The 22067-nt window shown below is 38.4% G+C and overlaps 1 protein-coding gene across 1 annotated transcript in view; it reads right to left on the bottom strand.

Annotated features, from left to right (window-relative positions):
- CLCA4 (chloride channel accessory 4) overlaps nt 1-20438 on the bottom strand; it is a 29280-nt gene extending 8842 nt beyond the window's left edge. Inside the window, exons 1-8 of the mRNA XM_054566836.1 lie at nt 20280-20438; nt 11762-11902; nt 11474-11621; nt 8881-8989; nt 7259-7436; nt 6715-6933; nt 4591-4815; nt 505-682 (exon numbers count right to left, since the gene is read on the bottom strand). Coding sequence (XP_054422811.1) covers nt 505-682; nt 4591-4815; nt 6715-6933; nt 7259-7436; nt 8881-8989; nt 11474-11621; nt 11762-11902; nt 20280-20438 — 1357 coding nt within the window. The remainder of the gene's footprint in view (nt 1-504; nt 683-4590; nt 4816-6714; nt 6934-7258; nt 7437-8880; nt 8990-11473; nt 11622-11761; nt 11903-20279) is intronic.
- Between the last annotated feature and the right edge of the window lie 1629 nt (nt 20439-22067).

The raw sequence follows: 22067 nt of genomic DNA, 5'->3' as shown, positions 1-22067 counted from the left end.
AGCCTAAGTAAACTTTGGTCTCATGGATTTCTTACTATCCCCCGACATGCATTGCATCCTCATCTCTACATGATTTTTTTTTTTTTTTTTTTTACTATGACCTGATCATCTCTTCTACCCCTTTTCCTCCAGAGAAATTCAACATCTTGTTCAAGACCCAGCTCAAGAAACAGCTCAGAAGTCTCCTGGTCTCTCATGCCTTCTTTCCCTGACTTACACAACCCTGGGAGAATTAGTGGCTTCCTCTGCTCACACAGTGTTGGACTCATACATAATCCCCATGTAATTGAGGAATGTTATCTGATTATGCTACCTGATTAGTAGACTTCTTTGTCCCTCTAGCCAGCTGGACTCTGAGAACCTTGAAAACAGAGATCAGGTCTGGTTTAACTCTGGTCCCTAGCTCCTGGCACAGTGCCTTAAGGGCCGAAAAGAAGTTGAGTTGTCAGTCTCTACACTTACGCAAGGCTATTAAACGACTAGGATCTATAGGCCATATTTTACCTGTTATATTGCTCATCTGTGTGATTGCTTTATCAGCAGATGGTCCCAGAGCAATAAAATGAATGATGGCTCCACTTTCTTTCACCTCATCAATACATGTCCCTGCAGAGCTGTCCTCCCCGTCGGTCAGCAGCACTATTTCAGATCCGTCTGTATGGGAGTTGTTCTGTTTAATTACCTGTGAACATAATCAGAGTGTAATCACAAAATACTCCTAGATGAAGGAGACTTATCGGAGGTTAGAAAAAGATGTACAGAGAAAATAAATAAAAATACGCAGAAAAAAAGAGGTAGCTCCTATTTTCAAATTATACAATCTGTAATCAACAGCCCTTAAGGGAAGTTAAACGTGACTGTATGTTCTGTCCACCTGCTGTAGGGAATATTTGCCCAAGTGAAGTTATATGGGAGCAGGGCTTTGGAACATCCTACTTGGGTTAAGTTAACAATGACCTCTCAATCTAGGGAAATCAGGTCAACCAGGCACTAAAAATGTAATTGCAGAGTAGCATTAAATATTTCTCATTTCTTTGACCAGACCTCTCTCTGGCAAGACTTTGTATAAAAGTTGTTGCATAGACAGCTAAATGCATTAAGAAACTACTTAAACATTAAAATAATATTAATGATTTCAAATTAGGGAACCCTCAATATGCCTATTGAGAAATGATATAGAAAATTCTAAGCAGGTCAAGATTAGGGCTCTTGTTATGTAACTTTATTTTACACCTAAGAGTAACAAGCATAAAACTAAGTTTATTGGTGGTGCTCAGAGAATACATGAATTATGTTTATTGAGATGGAATTCTCTTTGTGGCTTGAATCCTTTTCCTGTAAAACTCATATTTCTGAATCTAGGCTCCTGTAAAAAAGGATAAAGGGAATTAGTCACAGGATAGCAACTATATTCCATCTTCTCTGACAGGTTCAATTGGTAGTGGGTTTTTGGTATATCATGTGGAGAAAGTCAGTGCAGGCCCAGGGGAAAAACTGACAGGAGTTTTCAGTGACTTTCATGAACTTGGAGTGGAGGTGTGTGTAGATTTGCAGAAAAGGGTTTGGAATGTAAAAATCCCTAATAAACTGGGACTGAGAAATAGGAAATGCTTTTATACAATTACTGCATCACCGTCACATTCTCCCTACACATTTCAGTGCAAAATGAAGAGCCAAAGATGAAGCAGATTTCTCTCTTCTTCACCTCTTCCTTTCTTGTAATTAGTTATTCACTAAGCACTTAAGTGTGTTAGTCACTGTCCTGGCAGCTGGGGATTCAACAGGAACTACATGGTTCCTGCATTCCTGGAAAGAATGGAATGAAATTTAAAAATATGTATTGAATCATCAGTGAAATGTAAATTAAAACCACAGTGAGATACCGTCTCACACATGTCAGAATGGCTGTCATCAATAAATCAACAAACAAATGCTGGTGAAGGTGTGGAGAAAGGGGATCACTTTTACATGTTGGTGCCACCCCTGTGGAAAGCGGTATGGAGATACCTCAAAAAATTAAAAATGGATCTGCCTTATAACCCAGTGATCCCACTTTTGGGAATATATCTAGAGAAACCCAAAACAATGATTCAAATAAAGGAAAGCACCCCTATGTTCATTGCAGTGTTATTTACCATCACCAAGCTATGGAAGCAGCCCAAGTGTCCATCAGTAGATGGGTGGGTAAAACAACTGTGAGGCATTTACACAATGGAATACTACTCAACCATAAAAAAGAAGAAAAATTTACCTTTTGTGACAGTATGGATGAACCTGGAGAGCATATGCTAAGTGAAATAAGCCAGTCAGAGAAAGGCAAATACCAAATGATTTCACTTATATGTGGAATCTAATGAAAAAACTGAACTGACAAGAAAAATGGGTTAAAAATAGATGGAGAACAGATGACAGTTAGTTGGGTGGGGGGAGGTTAGGGAGTGGAGGGTTTGAGAGAAAAGGAAAAAGGGCTCATGAACATGGACAACAGTGTGGTGATTGCTGGGTGAGGGGATATAATGTAAAAAATGCAATAACGATTAAATTAAAAAATATTCTTTGAGATAGAGGTGAGGGACTGAGGATATACAGAGTGAGTGACAAAGACAACATATTCTGTAGTTCAAGAGAAACAACACGGTATTATAGTGCTGCATTTTCTGAAACATTGGCTAAGTGTTAAACGTATTTTATACAATGTGTAATTTAATTACACAATCCAAGCTCCCAATCTATCCCTAGACCACCACCCTACTACTGCTCTTACTCCCTATGGTTTATTTTATACAGGACAACCAGAGATGTCTTCTTAAAACATGAATTGATGATCAATCTCTGATACTTAAAACCCTTCAGTAGCTTCCTGTTGGGCTCAAAATAAAAACCTCTTATATTTTTAGTCTTTGAAAGATCTAGCCATTATCTACCTGCCAACTACATTTCATATCCCCTCAGTTGCCAAACTCCAATACCTCTAGCTTTATCAATTCTTAGAATAATCCCATTCTTTTCCACCTCTCTCTTAAGGGACTTTGTGTTTTCCTCTCTGCCTGAACCAAAGGCTCTTTCCCATCCTTCAAATCAGAGCTTAACTGTCACCCTTCAGAGAGGGTCTCAGTGGCCTCTCCACCTAAAGTAGGCAGAGCCCCTGCTTTCGCAGTTACCCTGTCTCATCACACTGTCTGGTTTCCTTACAGCACTGTCTTCTCTCCCTACCATTACTGTTTCTATTCATTTATTTATCGATTTCAGCTCCTTACAGAAATCACATGCACAACAAGAACAGAGAAGCTTTGCTTGGTGCATAAATATGTTGAATAAATTATGGTATATTATACGTTTGCCCCCTACTTCCTACAATAAATATATCTTGAATAAATTAAAACATGGAAAAACCCTGCATGCTAGCTTTTATTACCCCTTTTTACCAATGAGGTAATCGATGACTACAGAGACGAACAATCATGCTTAGTGTTGCAAAGCTAGTAAATGTAATTTGCATTTTAACCTAGGGCTTCATTTTAGAAAGCTACACTAAAATGTTATGCAATTCATAAGTGAGAGAGATTTAATAGTTTGGAGAATAACAGGAAATACTACAAGAACGGGCAGGGATTTTGAAGAATAGGTGGAATCTTAGCATGCGAAGATGGAAAGAATGAAACATTTTCGGCAGAGGAATTGCCTGGGTAAAGATATGGAGGCTATTAGTACATGGTGTGCTTGGGCGACAATGTGTGCAGTGAATTGGATAGAGCACAGAGCATCAGAGAGGGAGAAATGAGAGAAAAGGCTGGAAAGAGAGATGGGAGCAGTTTTACTGAGGGGGTGAGAGGCTTTTGAATAACATCAGACTGAGGAATTCAGACTTAATTTTATGGATTGTGAGGGGAAAGTGAAGATTTCTAAGGGGGAAAATGACACATTTGATACTAATTATAAACTCAAGATGAACATTTGGAAATCATAAGATTTATGATAATATTTGTGAATTATATATTTACTATATAATACAACATTGTTCTCATATTGTGAATATATTACTTCACTTAATTTCCATATTCATCCTATGAGCTAGACACTCTTATTTTCCCATATTTTATAGATAAGTCATTGAGATACTAAAAACGTTGCCTAAGATCACATAGCTGGTATATAGCAGTCAATATTCTGATGTCAAAACTCAGGTTCTCACCGGTGTTTCTTACCCTAGAACTAACAGTCCCTGCTACATCTGCTTTAATAGGTAAAAATCTTATTGTCCTAACTGAATGTCACAAACTGAAATGAGGATTGGCCTACAGTATTATCATAACATATAACTTGTTTCATTGCCTTAAAAGTGAATGACATTTTGCCCTGCTTATGTGGCTCAGTGGATGGTGTGCCGGCCTGGAGACAGAAGAGTCACTGGTTCAAATCCCAGTCTAGGGCACATGCCAGGGTTGCAGGCCAGGTCCCCAGTAGGAGGCAAACAAGAGGCAACCATACATTAATGTTTCTCTCCCTCTCTCCCTCCCCACCCCACTCTTTAAAAATAAATAAGATCTTTAAAAAAATCCAAACAAACTCTAGATGCAGTATGAACTTCACCTGAAATGCTGATCTTACTCCAGTGCAGACATCAGTTCCCCCACTAGCAACTGTAGGCAAGAGATTCGAGAGCTTGTCTCTTTCCTTGGTGCTTATTATTTGGACCAGCTGACTTTTAATGGAGGCAGAACTATCAAAGTGCACCATCCCCACCCAGGTTCCATCTCCAATAATCTGCAGCAGGAATTTTGCTGCTTGATTCATTCGATTTAGTCGATCGGCACTCTGAATGAACAAGGACAAGAAAAACAACCAAGTGATTATGATGGGAAAATGATAGCAGTTTACATACAATGAATAAAAGAATTTTCTAGTATTAGTCTTTGGTGTTATTAAAGAAAGTAATATTTAAATTGATAACATTTAAACATATAGTTATGTGCATTATGGATCTCATATAGTATAGTAAGGAACATAGGCTTTTAACTAGAAGTGATTTGTGGTTGCTTAGCACCCAAAGTACAGGTGCAGGTTCATGGGTTGGGTTGGAATTGCAGGGTGATGATTCCCACCTCAGAGACTGCCTAATTAGTCCTCTGGTATGAAGATGAAACCACTTGTTAGGTCCCACAATGTCGAACCAGACTCTCAGGATTCCAACTAGAGGCTGAAATTTCCATTTCCACTGGAGACTAAACAACTTAAAATTTAAAATCTTCTTGAGCTGCAGCTGAATTCAGAGAGGCCCCATTCCTATCTCTTCTGCTCCTAACCTCTCCCCATCATTTCTCCACCAATGGATTAATTGGAATTGGTTCTCTGGTAACCCACTGAGACTCACATCCCTCTTACCTAGGTGAGTGCCCAGGATGTAAGTCCCTTCATACATTTGTCTTTTCCAGTCCCTCAACACCAGCTTATCTGTAGTACCCCTCCTTAGCACATGCCCAAATTTCCTCCTGAACTCCCTAGATCCAGGTCACAGTGAGAGACTTCCACATCCCCATCTCTGAGGGCTCTTCCTGCCACTTTGCTTTACCTTTAATCCTGCCTCTGTCATCTCTCCCCAACGACACCTCCTAGAACATTTCTATGTGCTGGTGTTTAACACTGATGCTCTTTCTGAAACCCTGTGCTACTGTGGATTATCCTCTGCCCTTTTCAGTAACCACACATCCCCCCATTTGTTGAGTGTGTAGTCTCTGATCCTCAGCGTGCTCAGTCCTATCTCAAATGAGCCATCCTCCTGGGTGCCTTATCACATTATGTCTGCTCTTTTGTAGTCCATTTATTTCAATAATTATTCGCTGAGCACCTATATGTGGTAAACCTCGCTCCAGGTAAAAGGGAGACAAAGATGAATAAGACGTGGTTTCAAGTACTAGAGGATGTGGTTCCTAGAAGAGCACCTCATCTAGTGGGAGAGAAATGTGTAAGTTCAATACAATATACAGTGATAGAGGTTTGCACAGTTTATGTGGGAGACCAGCAGAAGGGCCTTTAGCCCCAGCCTGGAAGACCAGTCCCTGTCCTGGAGGAGGTGGGTGCCTGTACCAAATTTTGAAGGAAGAGTATGAGTTAACAGGTAATGGGGAAGGGGAAGTTTCCTCTATGTGAACACGCTAAAGCCTAGCACCATGCCCACCATTTACTAAGTGGTAGTAGAAGTAATGAGTGGCTATTCAGTCTGACCATATTTTTCTTATGGTGATGCTTTTTGTTATCATTATGCTTAATGATCTTAGATCATTAAGAGGTCATTTATGTAGATGATGAATAAACTTGACTCTGAATGGAGTTCAGCAATCTACTTTATCCTCATGTTTGTCAAATATTTCCAGTAGATAAAGGGGGCAGATAAGAAAACGCTTCAGTATTTTAATCTCTTGTTCTGACCTTCTAACTAAATCTTTACTAAGAGGCCTAAAAGTCCTCCTAAGTAAACCCTCCATTTTCTGGGAAAAAAGAAAGAGACTCTCAGGTGAGGACTTCCAGACTCCATTGCCATCCTTTTTTCATTAAAATAGTCACTGCCCACCCCGAGGTCATGATCGCAGGACATGATGGGACTTTTGCCACCATGGAGTTTAACAGCCCAGCTGAAGGTGCTGTTCTGAGTGTCCTCAGGCTTTTAACCCACCCACTAGTCACTATATCTAGAAAAAAATGGGCCCATGGACTTACCCTCATGCTTCCAGACTTATCAAGGACGAAGCACAGAGTTCTTTCTCTGACCCTCAGCAAAGAGAAGACAGGGGAAGGGGGTGATTCCGCCATAGGCCTGGTGTTTTTTAAGTCCTCAGAATTGCGGATTATCTCCCAGGTGCTTCTGTAATTGCACTTTTCATTTTGTAGACTTGGAGCTTCTCGGTTATGGTTTTTTTCATTACAGAATTCAACAACCTAGAATGTTATTAAAATGAAAGTAATAAGTTTTATATACAGTGCATTAAAAAATTTAACTACAAATTTGATAAAAATCTGCTCTGCAAGTATGCTGTTTATTTAATGAAATATGATTCATTAAAGAATCATATACTAGTAAGGTAAATTTTCAATAATAGTAATAATAAGTAAGAGTGGTTGAGTGCTTACTATGTGCCAGTCAATGTTCAAAGAATTCTACATCAATACATCTTATCATCCAGGTCACCCGCACAGATATTTTGTAAACATGATAACACGTACTTTGATTATAAATATACAATATGAAGTATGACATACTTACAGAGTCAATGCCTTGCATAAACATTATGGATGTCTTTTCAATTTGTTGTTTATCAGGGAAGAATTGACAATCTTTTTCATACAGTTTTGTCTTAGAATCAAATCTGCATGGCCTAGGTACACAACTGTTTCCTTGACACTTATAAACTCTGTTCACACCAGTAATACCCTTGGAACACCTGAAAATATGTGACAGTCAGTCTTTGATCCACCTAACCATTAACATTTTTTGAAAATCTTAAGTGTCTCTATTCTCAGGAATCCTTACATCAAGGTTTTTATTCTTATCTGACAGCAAAGTTTAAGAATTTCTACCAGTGCAGTTTTCCAAGAAATTTCAGAGGGAAATTTTAAGTGGTGTCTCCAGCATATGCAATGGCTGAGTTATCTGCTGAAGATTAACCTTGCTGCTGACCTGCTTACCCTAATGGCTGGAGCCTCCCCTTTTCCAAACAGCTCTCCCCATAGCCTTGTGGTAGTAAATGCCTCGCCGCACCTGGGCAAGGCAACTTGTGAAACCGGTTACTCATGGTACCACCTTAACTTGTTCTTCATAGATATTTTTCAAAGACGGTATCTCCAAAAGAAGGCGATGTGGCATAGTTACAAGTGTTTTGATTAGTCAAGGAGCATTTTTATCCAAAGTGAAATATGGCCTGAAGGAAAGACTGAGGTGCTGCCTAGACAGTAAAGAATGGTGGAGACACTTTACACATATGTTTTAGTGCATGGAATTGACCACAGGTGGCAGTAATTATAACCAACATGCTGGGATGTGAATATATCCCATCTTTTCAATGTGTTTCCAGTTCATATTTAAGAAACAATGACTAGCTTTTACTGCGTCATTTAGGGAGTCTTCTACATATATGTATGCTTCTACTGCCCCAAAACTCAGTGAATATAATGTTATCTATATTAACAATCATGATGACTTTTCTGCAGTAGAAACTAGACATTTAGGGGGAATGTGATGTAAACAAATGTACTCAATGGAACACTCTTTAAAATATGTGTCCTGAAACTGGTACTATGATCTGATAAAGGACCTTCATTGAACTCATGCAATATTTGAGTTTGTACATTTCCTCCACCCATTCCGCTCTCTTGACCTCGGAACCAAAAGCGTTGTCTTTTATTAACTGTGATGTCAGATTGGTATTTTAAAATGAATTTCATAACTCCTAAGAACTTCCTGTTTGTCTCTTTGGAGCTGGTTGATTTTTTTACTCAGCTGGAAGTTACCACTATTTAGTAACAACATTTTCCATTCTTATTCAATGTAAATAATTTTGATCTCTCAGCATGTAGTACAAGACTTTACACAGAGCACAGCTTCAGTGTAAATGAGTTCTGGCAGCTGTGCTGGACAGGTATAGAAATATGTCACCTTGGCTTCCACATGTTCCTGAAGTTATCTGTATTTTAAATGGGCAACCAGCTACTTGGAAATACATTTTCTAAAAACAAAACAAAACAAAAAACCAGAAAAGCACTGTTTCGTGATAGAGCATCTATTACCTGCATTGGGACAAAATGAATGATTGGTACTTCAAGTAAATCAAACTAAGGCAAATAGAAAGTTACAGCCTGAAGTAATTTAGAAAATTTAAATGCTCATGCCTTGTTGCTTCAATTTTTTTTGATGCAGCACGGTAGTAAGGCTTCTTTTCATTGTACTCATCAAACACTCCCCAGCGGAGATGGGCCCACTCATGGACAAACAGTCTACCTGTGGGAAATATTTCAAATACATGATCATAATTCAAGTGACAAAGCTTGTCCTTCACATATTTTAAGAAATGTTCTCATTATATTTAGGTGTTAAATAACTGCCAATATTTATATTTTTGTTTGTAACAAAGCACATAGTATTATCTTGAATTGCAATATGATATATAATATATTATCTTTTAATTCTATGACATGTGAACTCAACAAAACATTTAGTATGTTTAAATGTATATTCTATGGATGAAATAGACTGGGCTGTAGGTTTTGGATCTTGGGGGTGGGGGACAAAAAGTGTTAGATATTATAATAGTTTTTGGTTCTGCAAAGTTCACTCCAACTAACAACATGAACTGATATGTAATATTTGTGGTACTAAAATTTCAATTAAATGTTAAAAATGTCTATTAATGTTCCTTTGGCGAATCAATAATGAAAAAAAAAGATTGAAAACACTGCTATAGACCGTATATAATGTTGAGGATATCTAAATGAAGGGATTAATTTGTATTACTAAGCACATGTAAATATTAATATATGAAAACAACTAATATTAATTATATACTTAACACTATACTAGGTACTAGGACATATAAAGTGAGTGAGATATATCCCTTTAGTAGGATAAACTTACAGAGAGGGAGTCAGAATAAAAAAATTATTTTTCTAAGAATTTCAGGGTAAATGGAAGAATAAAGGTAAATCCACAGCTTGATGGAAGAAAAAACAAGTAGAATTTTTGTTTTATTAATATTAGGAAAACTTCAAGGAAATAGAAATGGAGAAGGGGAAGCTGGAAATATGAGGTACGTCATTGTCTCACTTCCCACTGGGCCTGTTCTCGTTTCTAATAGATAGCATTCTGCTCTTTGTGTGTGTCCTTTTAATATCTACCGCGATGGCAGCCTCCAGCCAGCCTGAGCTACTGCCAGGCTGGTTCAAATGATCTTTCCCAGTACCTATTGTTGTTGCTGTTATCATTTTATTACAAAGTGCATATATTTTGAAGACTGTGTTCTTAATCTTGTTTTTCAAGAGCCTTGTTGTTGTTAGAAAATAGTTTTTTCAGAATGTGAGTTTTTCACAGACACATACAGAGGAAACCTCTGTCTAAGTATGAGGGGCAAACTCAGTTATAGAATAGGGCTGGGGTGAAGGGTACGAGAAAAGAGCAAGAGCTCAAGAGGGGATGTTATCTTTAAAAATTGGAGAAAACCCTCCTCGTTTTAGATAGGTGGAGGTGGGCATGGGTTTGGAAGTAGAGAAGGAAAAGGTACGGGTTCTATTTTCTCAGTCAAGGCACCTCTTGACTGATACTGAATGAAGTAGCTGGAGATCTTGAGAAAAATGGTAGAGGTTTTAAAACGGTTGCTGAGGAATGAGAAAGGGAATTGAAAAGAGGCAAGTACAACATTGTGTGAAGCTTTGAGGGTTTCACTAAGTTTGAAAAATGTGTTTTTGTAATGATACCAATTAATTTTGTAATTTTCTCTCACAGTCTTGGAAACATTAACAGGAGTAAACAGAAACTAGCTAGAAATTCAGCAGAGAGGATTTGGCCAGCTGAATGAAACATAAGGATAAAAATGGTGAGGAACTTGAGCTATTTATACTTTGCTGGACATGCCAGGTGGGGAAAAATTAAAGGTGTAAGGGAGCAAAAGATTAGAGGTGCCACGCAGAACAAACACGGTTATACTAAGGTATGGGGGAGAACTAAATGGGATGAGAAGAGATGATGGCGCTTTCAAGGCTGGGGTGGGAAGCAGGTTCAGGTAATGATGAGAACCAGAGCTAACTGAGCGACAGACACCAGAGGCTTAATGAAAGCTCACTGAATGGACATTGGAAGAAGGAGTAGTAATCTTGGGTATGTGGATTCAGGAATGTTTTCCTGTGTAGTGACATGTGAAATGATGTGCTTTAATTCCTTTGAAACAATGACCTTAACTTTTAGGTTGAACTAGATGAAATTGCCATTTTTATAGGTAAAAATGATCACAAATAGACAAGCACATCTTGTTCAACCGAATAGGTTAAGTAATAATATCAACAACTACAGCCCATGAGTGATTTTCTTTGGCCAGGAACTGTCATCTTGGTTTTTCTCAGCTTTTCATGCATTTGCCCTCCATCAAGATGGCATGTGATTGATTAGCATCCAGCTGTGGAGAAGTGGAAAGTTAAGATTTGAAAACTGGTTTCTAAGAAAAAGATTTATGACTGTTGTTCTGTGTTCAAACTTCTGTAGACACTTTACTGGGTACAGTTACATGGATTATCTAAGTTAACATTCACAACAATTCGATCAAGTAGTAACTCCTCTATTCAACTTTTTTACAGGGAATAAGCTCAAAGAGGCTAGTTCACTTGCTGAAGGTCACACAGCTAATATGTAGGGGAGCTCTAAGGCTTGTACACTTAACCTGGGCACACAGCTGCTTTTTGGAATCATCACAAAATATATGTTAACTTAAATTCCTACCTGTTGGTCCATATTCCTTTTGTTTTTCCCCAAGTACAAAGCCAGGGGTGAGATGAATGTTTTCTCCTCTTTCTCCACAAGGTCTGAACTGCTTGGTGTATGGTTCATCTCTACCTGGTATTGTAGGTGGTGCAACTAAAACATCAGCCTGAGAGTGTTTAAAAAGATTTTTAAAACATTAGAAACATAAATGATAACATTTAGGCTGGAAAACTCTGAAAGAATTTGCAGCACAGTGGAGAAGAACCAGAAAATATAATATTTTAAGATAAGTTTTTTGACTCTTACGTGTTCATAGCTTTCATGTTTTGGTCTCTGGTACCGAGTGTTTTCCTTCCAAGTGTCAGGAATTAATATTGATACATTTTTGAAAAAAAATCTCTTCTCTGTGGCCGCAAACAGGTAAGTAGAAGCTTTAGTCACCATGTCCTGTTATAAAACGAAAAATTATGTGAGGATGGCCAAGTGAGAGTGAGCTAAATGAGCAGAGGTTCATCACAGGCATTTCCCAGGTTAAGGGTGGATAGAAGCAGCAACTGACTAGAGAGCTGAGTCTCAGCTTCAGAATTCCAACTCTGCTACCTTTCAATCTGAAATTATAGCTTAGGCCTGCACATTTAAAGGTTTTGAGTATAATTCTTCATCAATAGGCAAATATTTCTATTTGGTGTCAAGAGAAATTGAGTAAGATGATCAAGAGCATAGACTTTAAAATCACCTAATTGGCCCAATGGTGGCATTAGCACTTCCTGGCTGATAGTCCGTGGCCAATTTACATAACACTCTGGAGCTTAGTTTCTCATCTCTTAAATGTACTGTTACTACCTATCTTTAAAGTTGGCATAAATAGGAAATGAGGTATAAAGTGCTCTACACATAGACTGGCATAAAACTGGTTGATAGCATTACTGTGTATAAATCTAGTAGAGAACAGTCTTAACTGGTGCAAGCTCAGAACATTCTGTAGCCATGGGTCCCAAGAGAAGTTTTTCATTACACACCCATTCCCCATGTGGAGGAAGCAGCTGTGTTGGACTGGAGCCTGGGGGCAGGGTGGTGGAAAAGGTTGTAGTAGAGGTAGAGCTTTGCTCCCTCTACTACAGGACTTGTGCTTTGCTCCTAAGGTGAAAACAATGTCATCCCATATTGTTCAGTATCTGGAACCCCAAAATCCAATGATTAATAAGAGAAATAGTCCCACCCTAGACCTTACTATCTAATGGGGGGAAAGGATGGAAGAAAAGGCTTTATGGTAATTTAATCTACATGAGCACACCCACTGAATAATTGAGAGATTCTAGGTGCTAGCTGATAATGTCAACCTCTTCATCTTGTTGGCAACATTCCATTCTATATTGCTGTTTTCTTCAAGGCAGGTTCTTCTCCTCTATGATACTCCCTGGCCTAGTATAAGCCCAGAATAAAACGGTCCTTCTTCAGGAATTCCAGGGTTCTCATCTCTTTTCTGTTGAAGACAGGCCATTGTGCTGACTCATATGTACTGAAGGGAACAGAGCCATTAAATCAGAGAACTGAAGGCCCAAGGCCTAGCTGAGAGTCAGGAAAAGGGTGTTGAGAGTTCCCAAGGTAAGTTACAGGTTACTTCTTCACTAGCCTAAAGCAGATGTAAGAATTTTCTACCTGTTCCCTAAATGTATCTCCCCTTTCTTTTTGGTTTTGTTATATATAGGTCTCAATGAGTTGTTACCTTCTGCTTGAAGTGATGGCTCTCTCTGTGCCTGTGAGATAAAAATGTATATGGTGGTTGAACTCACCAAGAAGAAAAGGGAGAGGACTGAAATAAAATCAGAAGTGAAAGAGGAAATGTTACAAGTGATATCAGAGAAAACAAAGGATTATGAGACTATTATGAAAAATTATATGCCAACAGATTGGACAACCTAGAAGAAATGGAAAAAATTCCTAAAAACATACAATATACCAAGACTGAATCATGGAGAAATAGAAAATCTGAACCAACCAGTTACTAGTAAAGAGATTAAATCAGTAATCGACCTCTCCCCGCTGAAAAGGCCCAAGACCACACAATTTCCCTGGTGAATTATACCAAGCATTCAAAGAAGAATTGATATCAGTTCTTTTCAAATTTTCCCAAAATAGAAGAGGAAGGAACACTTACAAACTCATTTTATGAGAACTACATTATCTCGACACCAAACCAGATAAGGATGCCACAAGAAAATAAAATTACAGGCCAAAATCCCTACTGAACATAGATGCAAAACTTCTCAATAAACTATTAGTAAATTGAACTCAATGATACATTAAAATGATCATACACCATGATCAAGCGGTATTTATTCCAGAGATGCAGGGAGGTTTAACATTTGCAAGTCAAACAAAAAGCATTTGAGAAAAATCAACATTCTTTTATGATAAAACTCTCAACAAAGTAGGTATAGAAGCAACATACCACTACAAAATGAAGGCCATATATGAGATACCCACAGCTAACATCAAGGGAGCTCTCAATGCCTTTTTCTGACTCATCATACTCAATGGTGAAAATATGAAAACTTTTTCTTCATAATCTGGATAAAGACAAGTATGTCCATTCTTGCCACTTCTATTCAACACAGTATTAGAAGCCCAAACCAGAGCAATTAGGCTAGAAATAGAAATAAAAGGCATCAAAATCAGAAAGGATGAAGTAAAACTGTCACTCTTTGGAGACGGCATGATATTATATGTGAAAACCCTAAAGAATCCCCCTAAAAACTGTTGGAGCTTATAAAGGAAATCAGGGAAGTTTCAGGGTACAAAATCGATACAAAATATATGTTGCATTTCTGTTCACTAGAGGGGAACTATCAGAAAGAGGAATGAAGATAATAATCCTATTTACAATTCTAAAAAAATAAAATTCATAGAAATAATTTTAACCAAGGAGGTAAAATTACTGTACACTTAAAAGGTAAGACATTGATGAAAGAAATTGAATAATATAGAAAAGAATGGAAAGATATTTCATAATAATGGATTAAAAGAATCAATAATGTTAAAATATTCAGACTTCCAGTCAAGATGGAGGCATAGGTAAACATGCTTTGCCTCCTTGTGCAACCACAGAAAGAATTACAACTAGACTTCAAAACAAATAACATCCAGAACTGTCAAAAAATTGAGCTATATGGAAGTCCCATAACCAAGGATTTAAATAAACCACATTCAACCAGATGGGTAGGAGTGGGAGATGCAGAGTTGGGTTGAGAGGCATGGAGATGTGGTGTGGCGCCAGGGGGTGGGCAGCGGTGGTAGAACAGTCAGTCCCTCATTTATGCCCATGGTGGATGAAAATCGGGAGGAATACCTCTGGAGCAAGGGATCCCAATCATAGGTGAGTCCACATAGCCCAGGGGTCCAGTGCTGGGAAGATATATCCCCATAACTTCTGGCTGTAAAAACCAGGGAGGGAGTTGGGGCAGCAGAAAAAATGGCAGGATTTTCAGGAGACTCTGCTTAAAGGGCTCACATGGACTCAGATCCTTTGCAGACCCACTCCCTCTGGGATTCAGAACCAAGGCAATAGCTTAAAGGGCACTAGTTGAATACAGGGAATAAGTGAAATGACAGGCAAACCTCCAGAAGCCAGGCAGTAACATCATCTCCCCTTCAAGCTGTTCCCCTACACAGAGCCAGAAAGTGGTGAAGCTGGTTTCCCCTCCCTGGTGATTCCCTAAGGCTCTTCACCACACAATTTACAGGTGCCTTTACCAGCATAGGCCACCCTAGTAAGACAGTGAGTTAAAGCAGCTCTTCCTAAGACACAGAAACAAACACAGGGAGGCTGCTAAAGTTAGGAGACAAAGAAATATGGCTCAAATGAAAGAAAAGAACAAAACTCTAGAAAAAAGAACTAAAAGAAATGGAGATAACAAAACTATCAGATGCTGAGTTCAAAACACTTGTGACCCGGATGCTCATTGAGTATGGCAACAACATGAAAATGACACAAGAAAAAATGAAGTTCACACTAAGTGAAATGAAAAAAAATCTACAAGGATCCAACAGTGGAGGGGATGAAGCCAGGACTCAAATCAATGATTTGTAACATAAGGAAAAATAAGCATTCAACCAGAATAGCAAGAAGAAAAAAAAATTAAAAAAACAAACCAACAAGGATAGTATAAGAAGCCTCTGGGACATCTCCAAACATGCCAACATCCAAATCATAGGGATGCCAGAAGGAGAAGAGGAAGAGCAAGAAATTGAAAACTTACTTGAAAAAATAATGAAAGAAAACTTCCCTAATTTGGTGAAGGCAATAGACATACAAGTCCAGGAAGCACATAGAGTCCCAAACAAGTTGAACTGAGAGAACCACACCAAGACACATCCTAATTAAAATGCCAAAGGTGAAAGATAAAGAGAATTTTAAAAGCAGAAAGAGAAAAACAGAGTTACCTACAAAGGAGTTCCCATAAGACTATCGGCTGATTTCTCACAAGAAACTTTGCAGGCAAGAAAGGGCTGGCAAGAAGTATTCAAAATCATGAAAAGCAAGAACTTACAACCTAGATTATTCTATCCAACAAAGCTATCATTTAGAATGGAAGGGCAGATAAAGTGCTTCCCAGACAAGGTAAGTTAAAGGAGGTCATCATTGCCAAGCCATTATTACATGAAATGTTAAAGGGACTTATTTAGGAAAAAGAAGATCAAAACTATGAAGATTAAAATGGCAACAAATTCACAACTATCAATGACTCTAAAAAAATACTAAGCAAACTAGAAGAAGAAGAAAAAAACTATAGATATGGAGATCATTTGGAGACATTAGCTGGGAGGGAGAAGGAGAAGAATGGAAGAAAAGGTGCAAGGATTAAGAAGCATAACTGGTAGGTACAAAATAGACAGGGGTTGTTAAGAATAGTATAGGAGAAGCCAAAGAACTATATGCCTAAACTAAAAGGGGGGGCAGATTGCTGGTGGGAATGGTGGTACCAGGCAGAGGAGGGCAAAGAGGGAAAATTGAGACCCCTGTAATAGCATAATCAATAAACTATATTTTTTAAAAATGTTCATACTAGCTAAGATAATCTACAGATTTAATTCAAGTCTTATCAAAATGCCAATTGTATTTTTCACAGAACCAGAACAAACAGTCCTAAAATTGGTATGAAAGCACAAAAGATCCCAGGTATCGAAAGCAATTTCAAGGAAGAAGAACAAAGCAGGAAACATTATGCTCCCTGATTTCAAAACATACTACACAGCAGTAGTAGTCAAAAGATTATGGTACTGGCATAAAAACAGACACAAGGTTCAATGGAACAGAATCAAAATCCAGAAATAAACCCACACATATATCATCAATGAATTTATGACAAAGTTGGGCAAGAACCATCTCTTCAGTAAACGGTGTTGGGAAAACTAGACTGACCCATGCAGAAGAATGATACTGGATGCTAGCTTACACTACGTACAAAATTAACTCAAATGCACCGAAGACTTGAATGGGGGACCTGAAACCATAAAACTCCTAGAAGGAAACATAAGCTCCCTGATTTGATCTTGACCGTGATTTTATGGGGTTTTGACACCAAAAGGAAAGATAATAACAAAACAACAATAACAACAAACTGATTAAAAAGTGGGCAGAGGATCTGAAAAGACATTTTTCCAAAGAAGACATCCAAATGGCCAACAGGTACATAAAAAGGTGGTCAACATCACTAATCATCAGGGAAATGCAAAGCAGGTCCACAAAGAGTTACCACTTCACACCTGTTAGAATGATTATTACCAAGAAATAATAAGCAAGGATATGGAGAAAAGGGAACCCTTGTGCACTGTTGGTGGGAATGTAAATTGGTGCAGTCAGTATGGAAACCAGGGCAGAGGTTCCTGAAGAAATAAAAGTAAAACTGGTATTTGATATAGCAATTCCACTACCAGGTATTTATTCAAAGGAAATGAAAACATTAATTCAAAATGATATATGTACCCTCATGTTCATTGCAAGATTATTTACAATGGCCAAAATGTGGAAGACCTAAGGGTCCATCGATGGATAACTAGATAAAGAAGATGTGGTATACATAAACAGTGGAATATCATTGAGCCATAAAAAAAGAAGGAAATCCTGCCATTTCTGACAACACAAATAGAACCTGCAGGCATTCTGCTGTTAAATAACTCAGACAGAGAAGGACAAATACTGTACAATCTCACATATGTGGAATCAAAAAAAAGAAAGAAAGAGAGAAACACAACAAAAACTATGTTATGGTGATGGATATTAACTAGACTTATTTTGGTGACTGTTTTCTAATATATACTAAGATAAGATCATTACACTGTACACATGAAACTAATATAATATGCCAATTTTATCTCAAAAAATTTAAAAAAGGTATACATGACGGTTTGAATTATGGTACCAACTGGAAATGCAGGGTTGCTGTATCCAGTTGTGTGGGTTGTACATTGTATAACTCCAAGGTATTTCATTTACTTTGGAGTCTCCATGGCCCTTTGGACAGCCTGGGGAAGTGATATGGTCTCAGGTCAGAGAGCTATTTCCTAAACCCTATATCAGACGACTGTGACCTCTGGGGCATACTAGGGTGGCCAGTAATTGTTCCTGCAGGTTTTCAAGCAGAATTCCTATAATAAGCATTCTAAATTATTTCTCAGAATTCCCACATATTCTATTTGGATCAAAGAAGATTAAAATGTCAATGTTTCTAAAAGTAAGTACTCTCAAATTAAAAAGACACATGAATACAGAAATAAAGTTGACAATTGACATCTCAGGCCATAAGTTATGAATCAATTCATCATAAAATTTTTTGTGGTCAGATATTATCTCTGGAGTAAAGTTTTGTTCACCTATTGATTAGTGAGTTTCTCTAGAAGTAAGTTTCTCTAAGCCCGCTTGCTCTTCCCCCAAAGCGATGTTATGGGTTCATACTGGGAAGGAGATTTACATTATTCAAAGACCGTGACCTGAGGCAGATCTCTTGTGTTCCTCCAATTGTTACCTATGATCTCTATTTGTTTTCTGTAAACATAGCCTTTTGACACTGATTGATGAGCTTTGCTCTTTACCCCTGTGCAAAATGTTCTCAATAATAGTCTTTCCATGCAGGGATTCACGGCCTTCTCTCCCCTTGGGGGAAGAGACATGTTGCCTCTCCTGGCAAACAAGAAGTGTTTGCGATGACTGGTGTTTATTCCCCCCCCCATCCATGACAACCCCAGGATGGACTCTGCGGGATTCAGAGCCCCACTCTCTCCTCTGCTGGCTCTGGACAGTAACCCTTAGATCTAGGAGCCCCGTGCTCCACCACGGCGCTTCCCACAACACATTGCCCCCTGTGAGACTCCCCAATTTTTATCCTCACCCAGGTTTTCCTTCTGAATTCTGATTCCTATTTCCATTTGTGAGGGCATTTAATAAGCATCTCAAACTCAAAATGTCCCAGTCTTACTCCTGATATCTCAGCTGCCAAATAATCACTTAAGTCTCCCCCTCCCCCGTCCTCCTCTTCCCAGTTGATGATAATTCCCTCTTTCCAAGCAGATAGGCCAAAACCCTTGAAGTCTTCTTTGAGCCCTATCTTTCTTTCCCTTCTGCTTTCCCCTACTCCACATATATCTAAACCATCAACAAATTTGTCTGTGATACCTTCAGAATCTGTTCAGAATCACAGGGGATGGTCTCCAGTGGAATATCCCTCTTCCAAGTCACCATCACTTCTCACCTACAACAGCTTCCAACCAGGTATCCCCCTACACCTCTACGCTGTGCAGAACTTATACAGGGTTAGTGACAAGCGGAAGCCCTCTACCGAGTTTCTTCAACACTATAGTCAATGTGATTCTACAACAGGCATGGCAGAGCACGCCTCTCCTCTGCTCAGAATCCTTCCGTAGATTCCTATCCCACTCCGAGTACCAGCCCAAGTCTTTCCACTGACCTGGGCCCTGCTACGTCTCCGACTTCAGCTCTCCCACCCTTCTGCCTTCTCACCTACAGCTGTTTCCCTGGTGTCAACAAGAACGTTACCACCTCCGTACTCCTGCATCCTCTATTCCCTACCCCAGATTTTCAGTGGGCTCTTCCCTCCCTCATCTTAGGTCTCTGCTTAGAGGTCTCATTAACAGTAAGGCTTTCACTGACTGCCCTACCCCTCGCTCTGCCCCACCAGCACTGCCTACCCCCTTTTGCTGATTTATTTTGCTCCATAGCAACTTAATACCAACTGTCTTGTTATACGTTTGCATGTTTTTATTACCTGCATTTAAAAAGAAAGTACACTGCATGAGGGAAAAGTCTTTTCATCCCCTGTTGTCCTGCTATAAACATTCAATAATTGTTCAAACAGCAGGCAAGTCCAAATCCTGGCCAGGTGGCTCAATTGGTTAGAGCATTGTCCGAGTATGCCAAGGTTGTGGGTTTGATCCCTGGTCAAGGCACATGCAAGAATAACCAATGAATGAATCAATAGGTGGAATAGCAAATCTCTCTCTTTCTCCCCCAAAAGTTAATAAATTAAAAAAAATAAAAAAGTAAAAAGAACAGACAAGCCCAACTGCGCAGTTACAGATGAAAAAGCTGAGGATCAGGAGAGTCCTGTGCCTTGTATTTGATTTTACATTGAAAAGGGGAGAATCTCATGTAAAGCCTTCAGTTTCCACGGTCCATGCCAGCATTGTTCTCACCATAACACCTGCTCGTAACTTCCTGGAGCATTCAGAAATTTTCATAATAATTATTACCTAGTAAGTTTTGTTCCTTTTCTATGATTCAAAAGAAGAAAATCCCATTTTTTCTTACCTGTATATGTTCAAGTAGTGTTTCATTTTCTGGTACACCAGAGTCTATAGCAATAACAATGCCTTCATAGCCATTGTCATTCAGCCGAACAAAGGAAGTATTGGACCCCTGCAGCAGGTAAAGGACTAAAAGGAAGACAGAGCCTCTGAATAACACCATCTTTCCTCTCGAGTTGTTCCTAGCCTCAGTGTCGGTTTGTTGAAGAGGCTTTCTATCACCTTCTCTCTCCCTGTGTATATATACCTACTCTTCACTGAGTAAGCATGCCTGATTACAGGTCATAGGTTGCATAAAGGTAAGTGTTACATAATAACTTTATTATATTGTAAAAGTGATCAGAAAGATAAAAGTAATCAGAATTTTAAATAAAATACACATTTTTGACTTGGGAAGGCTTTTCCATATTTTCTAATTTCAGTTAATTACCTAAATATGGACATTTACTTTGTATTTTCTGTAGAGTGCAATGTGAGAATTAATAAAATTTTATAATGAAATGAATAGAAACAATAATGCTAATGTTGTTTTTCAGGTTTACAAAGCAATTTAATTATTATTTAGATTATTTAGCAAGGGCATATATAATGGTAGAGAATGTAAAATTGTTAAATGCAAATAACATCAAATTAAGTAAGATGTCTGAAATATAAACTAAAAAGTTGAAATACTTTGATAAATTAAGGAAAATTTTATACATTTATTAGAGTAAAAATTTTAAAACTCCTGCCCAGTAAAGAATGAATAATCTGCTTTAATACAAGCATATTAAAAGAGTCTAGTAGAATCTAACTACAATTTTTAAGAAAAGAGTCTGATAGTGTGCTGGTTTCTATTAAAGCAGAGTGAATAATATTAACAGTTAATAGTTATTTAGTATTAACTAGCAGAGAGGTTCTTTCACTTAATCCTCACCACGACTCTCCACTGTTAAGCCTGAATATTATCTTCATCAGGTAAGGGGAACTGAGGCACACAAACTTTCAGTAACTTGCCACGATCACATAACTAGTAAATGACAGAGTCAGGATCTGTACCAAGCATTCCTATCCCAGAATGCATGGATTTAATTACTTTATAATAAGGTAATGTTGTTTTTTATAAGGTAAATAATATAACAAGTTTTTTTAAAGGAGGGAAGGGATCAGTTTAGGAGTATGATGATGAATTAAGAACGCCTAGTCCTGAAGCAAAAATAGCCAGTACTCATCAGAAACCCAAAGAGAACTGAAAATATAATTGCAGAATATATCTTTATTTTACTCTATTTTTATTGTTGTTCAAGCACAGTTGTCTCCATTTTCCCACCACTCTCCACCACCCACCTACGCCCACCTTCTCCCTCAATCCTACCCCCCCTTGGGCTTTGTCCATGGTTCTTTTATGCACATTCCTTGACGACCCTTCCCCTTCTTTCCCCCTTATTCCCCTCCCCCTGCCCCTCTGGTTACTGTCAGTTTGTTCTTTATTTCAATGTCTCTGGTTATATTTTGCTCGCTTGATTGTTTTATCGATTAGGTTCCACTTATAGGTGAGATCATGTGGTATTTGCCTCACTGCCTGGCTTATTTCACTTAAGCATACTACTTGTTTTGCATTTTGAACAAGCAACATCCTCAAGATAGAGGCTTTGTCATATGTACCCAGACTCTGCCCTTTTAGGCAGCAACACATACACCCTCCTTCCATTCCTTCAGGAATATTATGGGATCATTATATTACCATAGGTAGTTAACTAATTATTAATAAAAAAGAGAGCAAAGGGAACTAGATGTTGAGTTTAATAAACTG

This window comes from Pteronotus mesoamericanus, unplaced genomic scaffold (genome assembly GCF_021234165.1).
Source record: "Pteronotus mesoamericanus isolate MK-2021 breed Mesoamerican mustached bat unplaced genomic scaffold, CSHL_Meso_final contig_181, whole genome shotgun sequence".
NCBI classification, from domain to species: Eukaryota; Metazoa; Chordata; class Mammalia; order Chiroptera; family Mormoopidae; genus Pteronotus; species Pteronotus mesoamericanus.
This window is presented reverse-complemented; position numbering and strand designations above follow the sequence as displayed.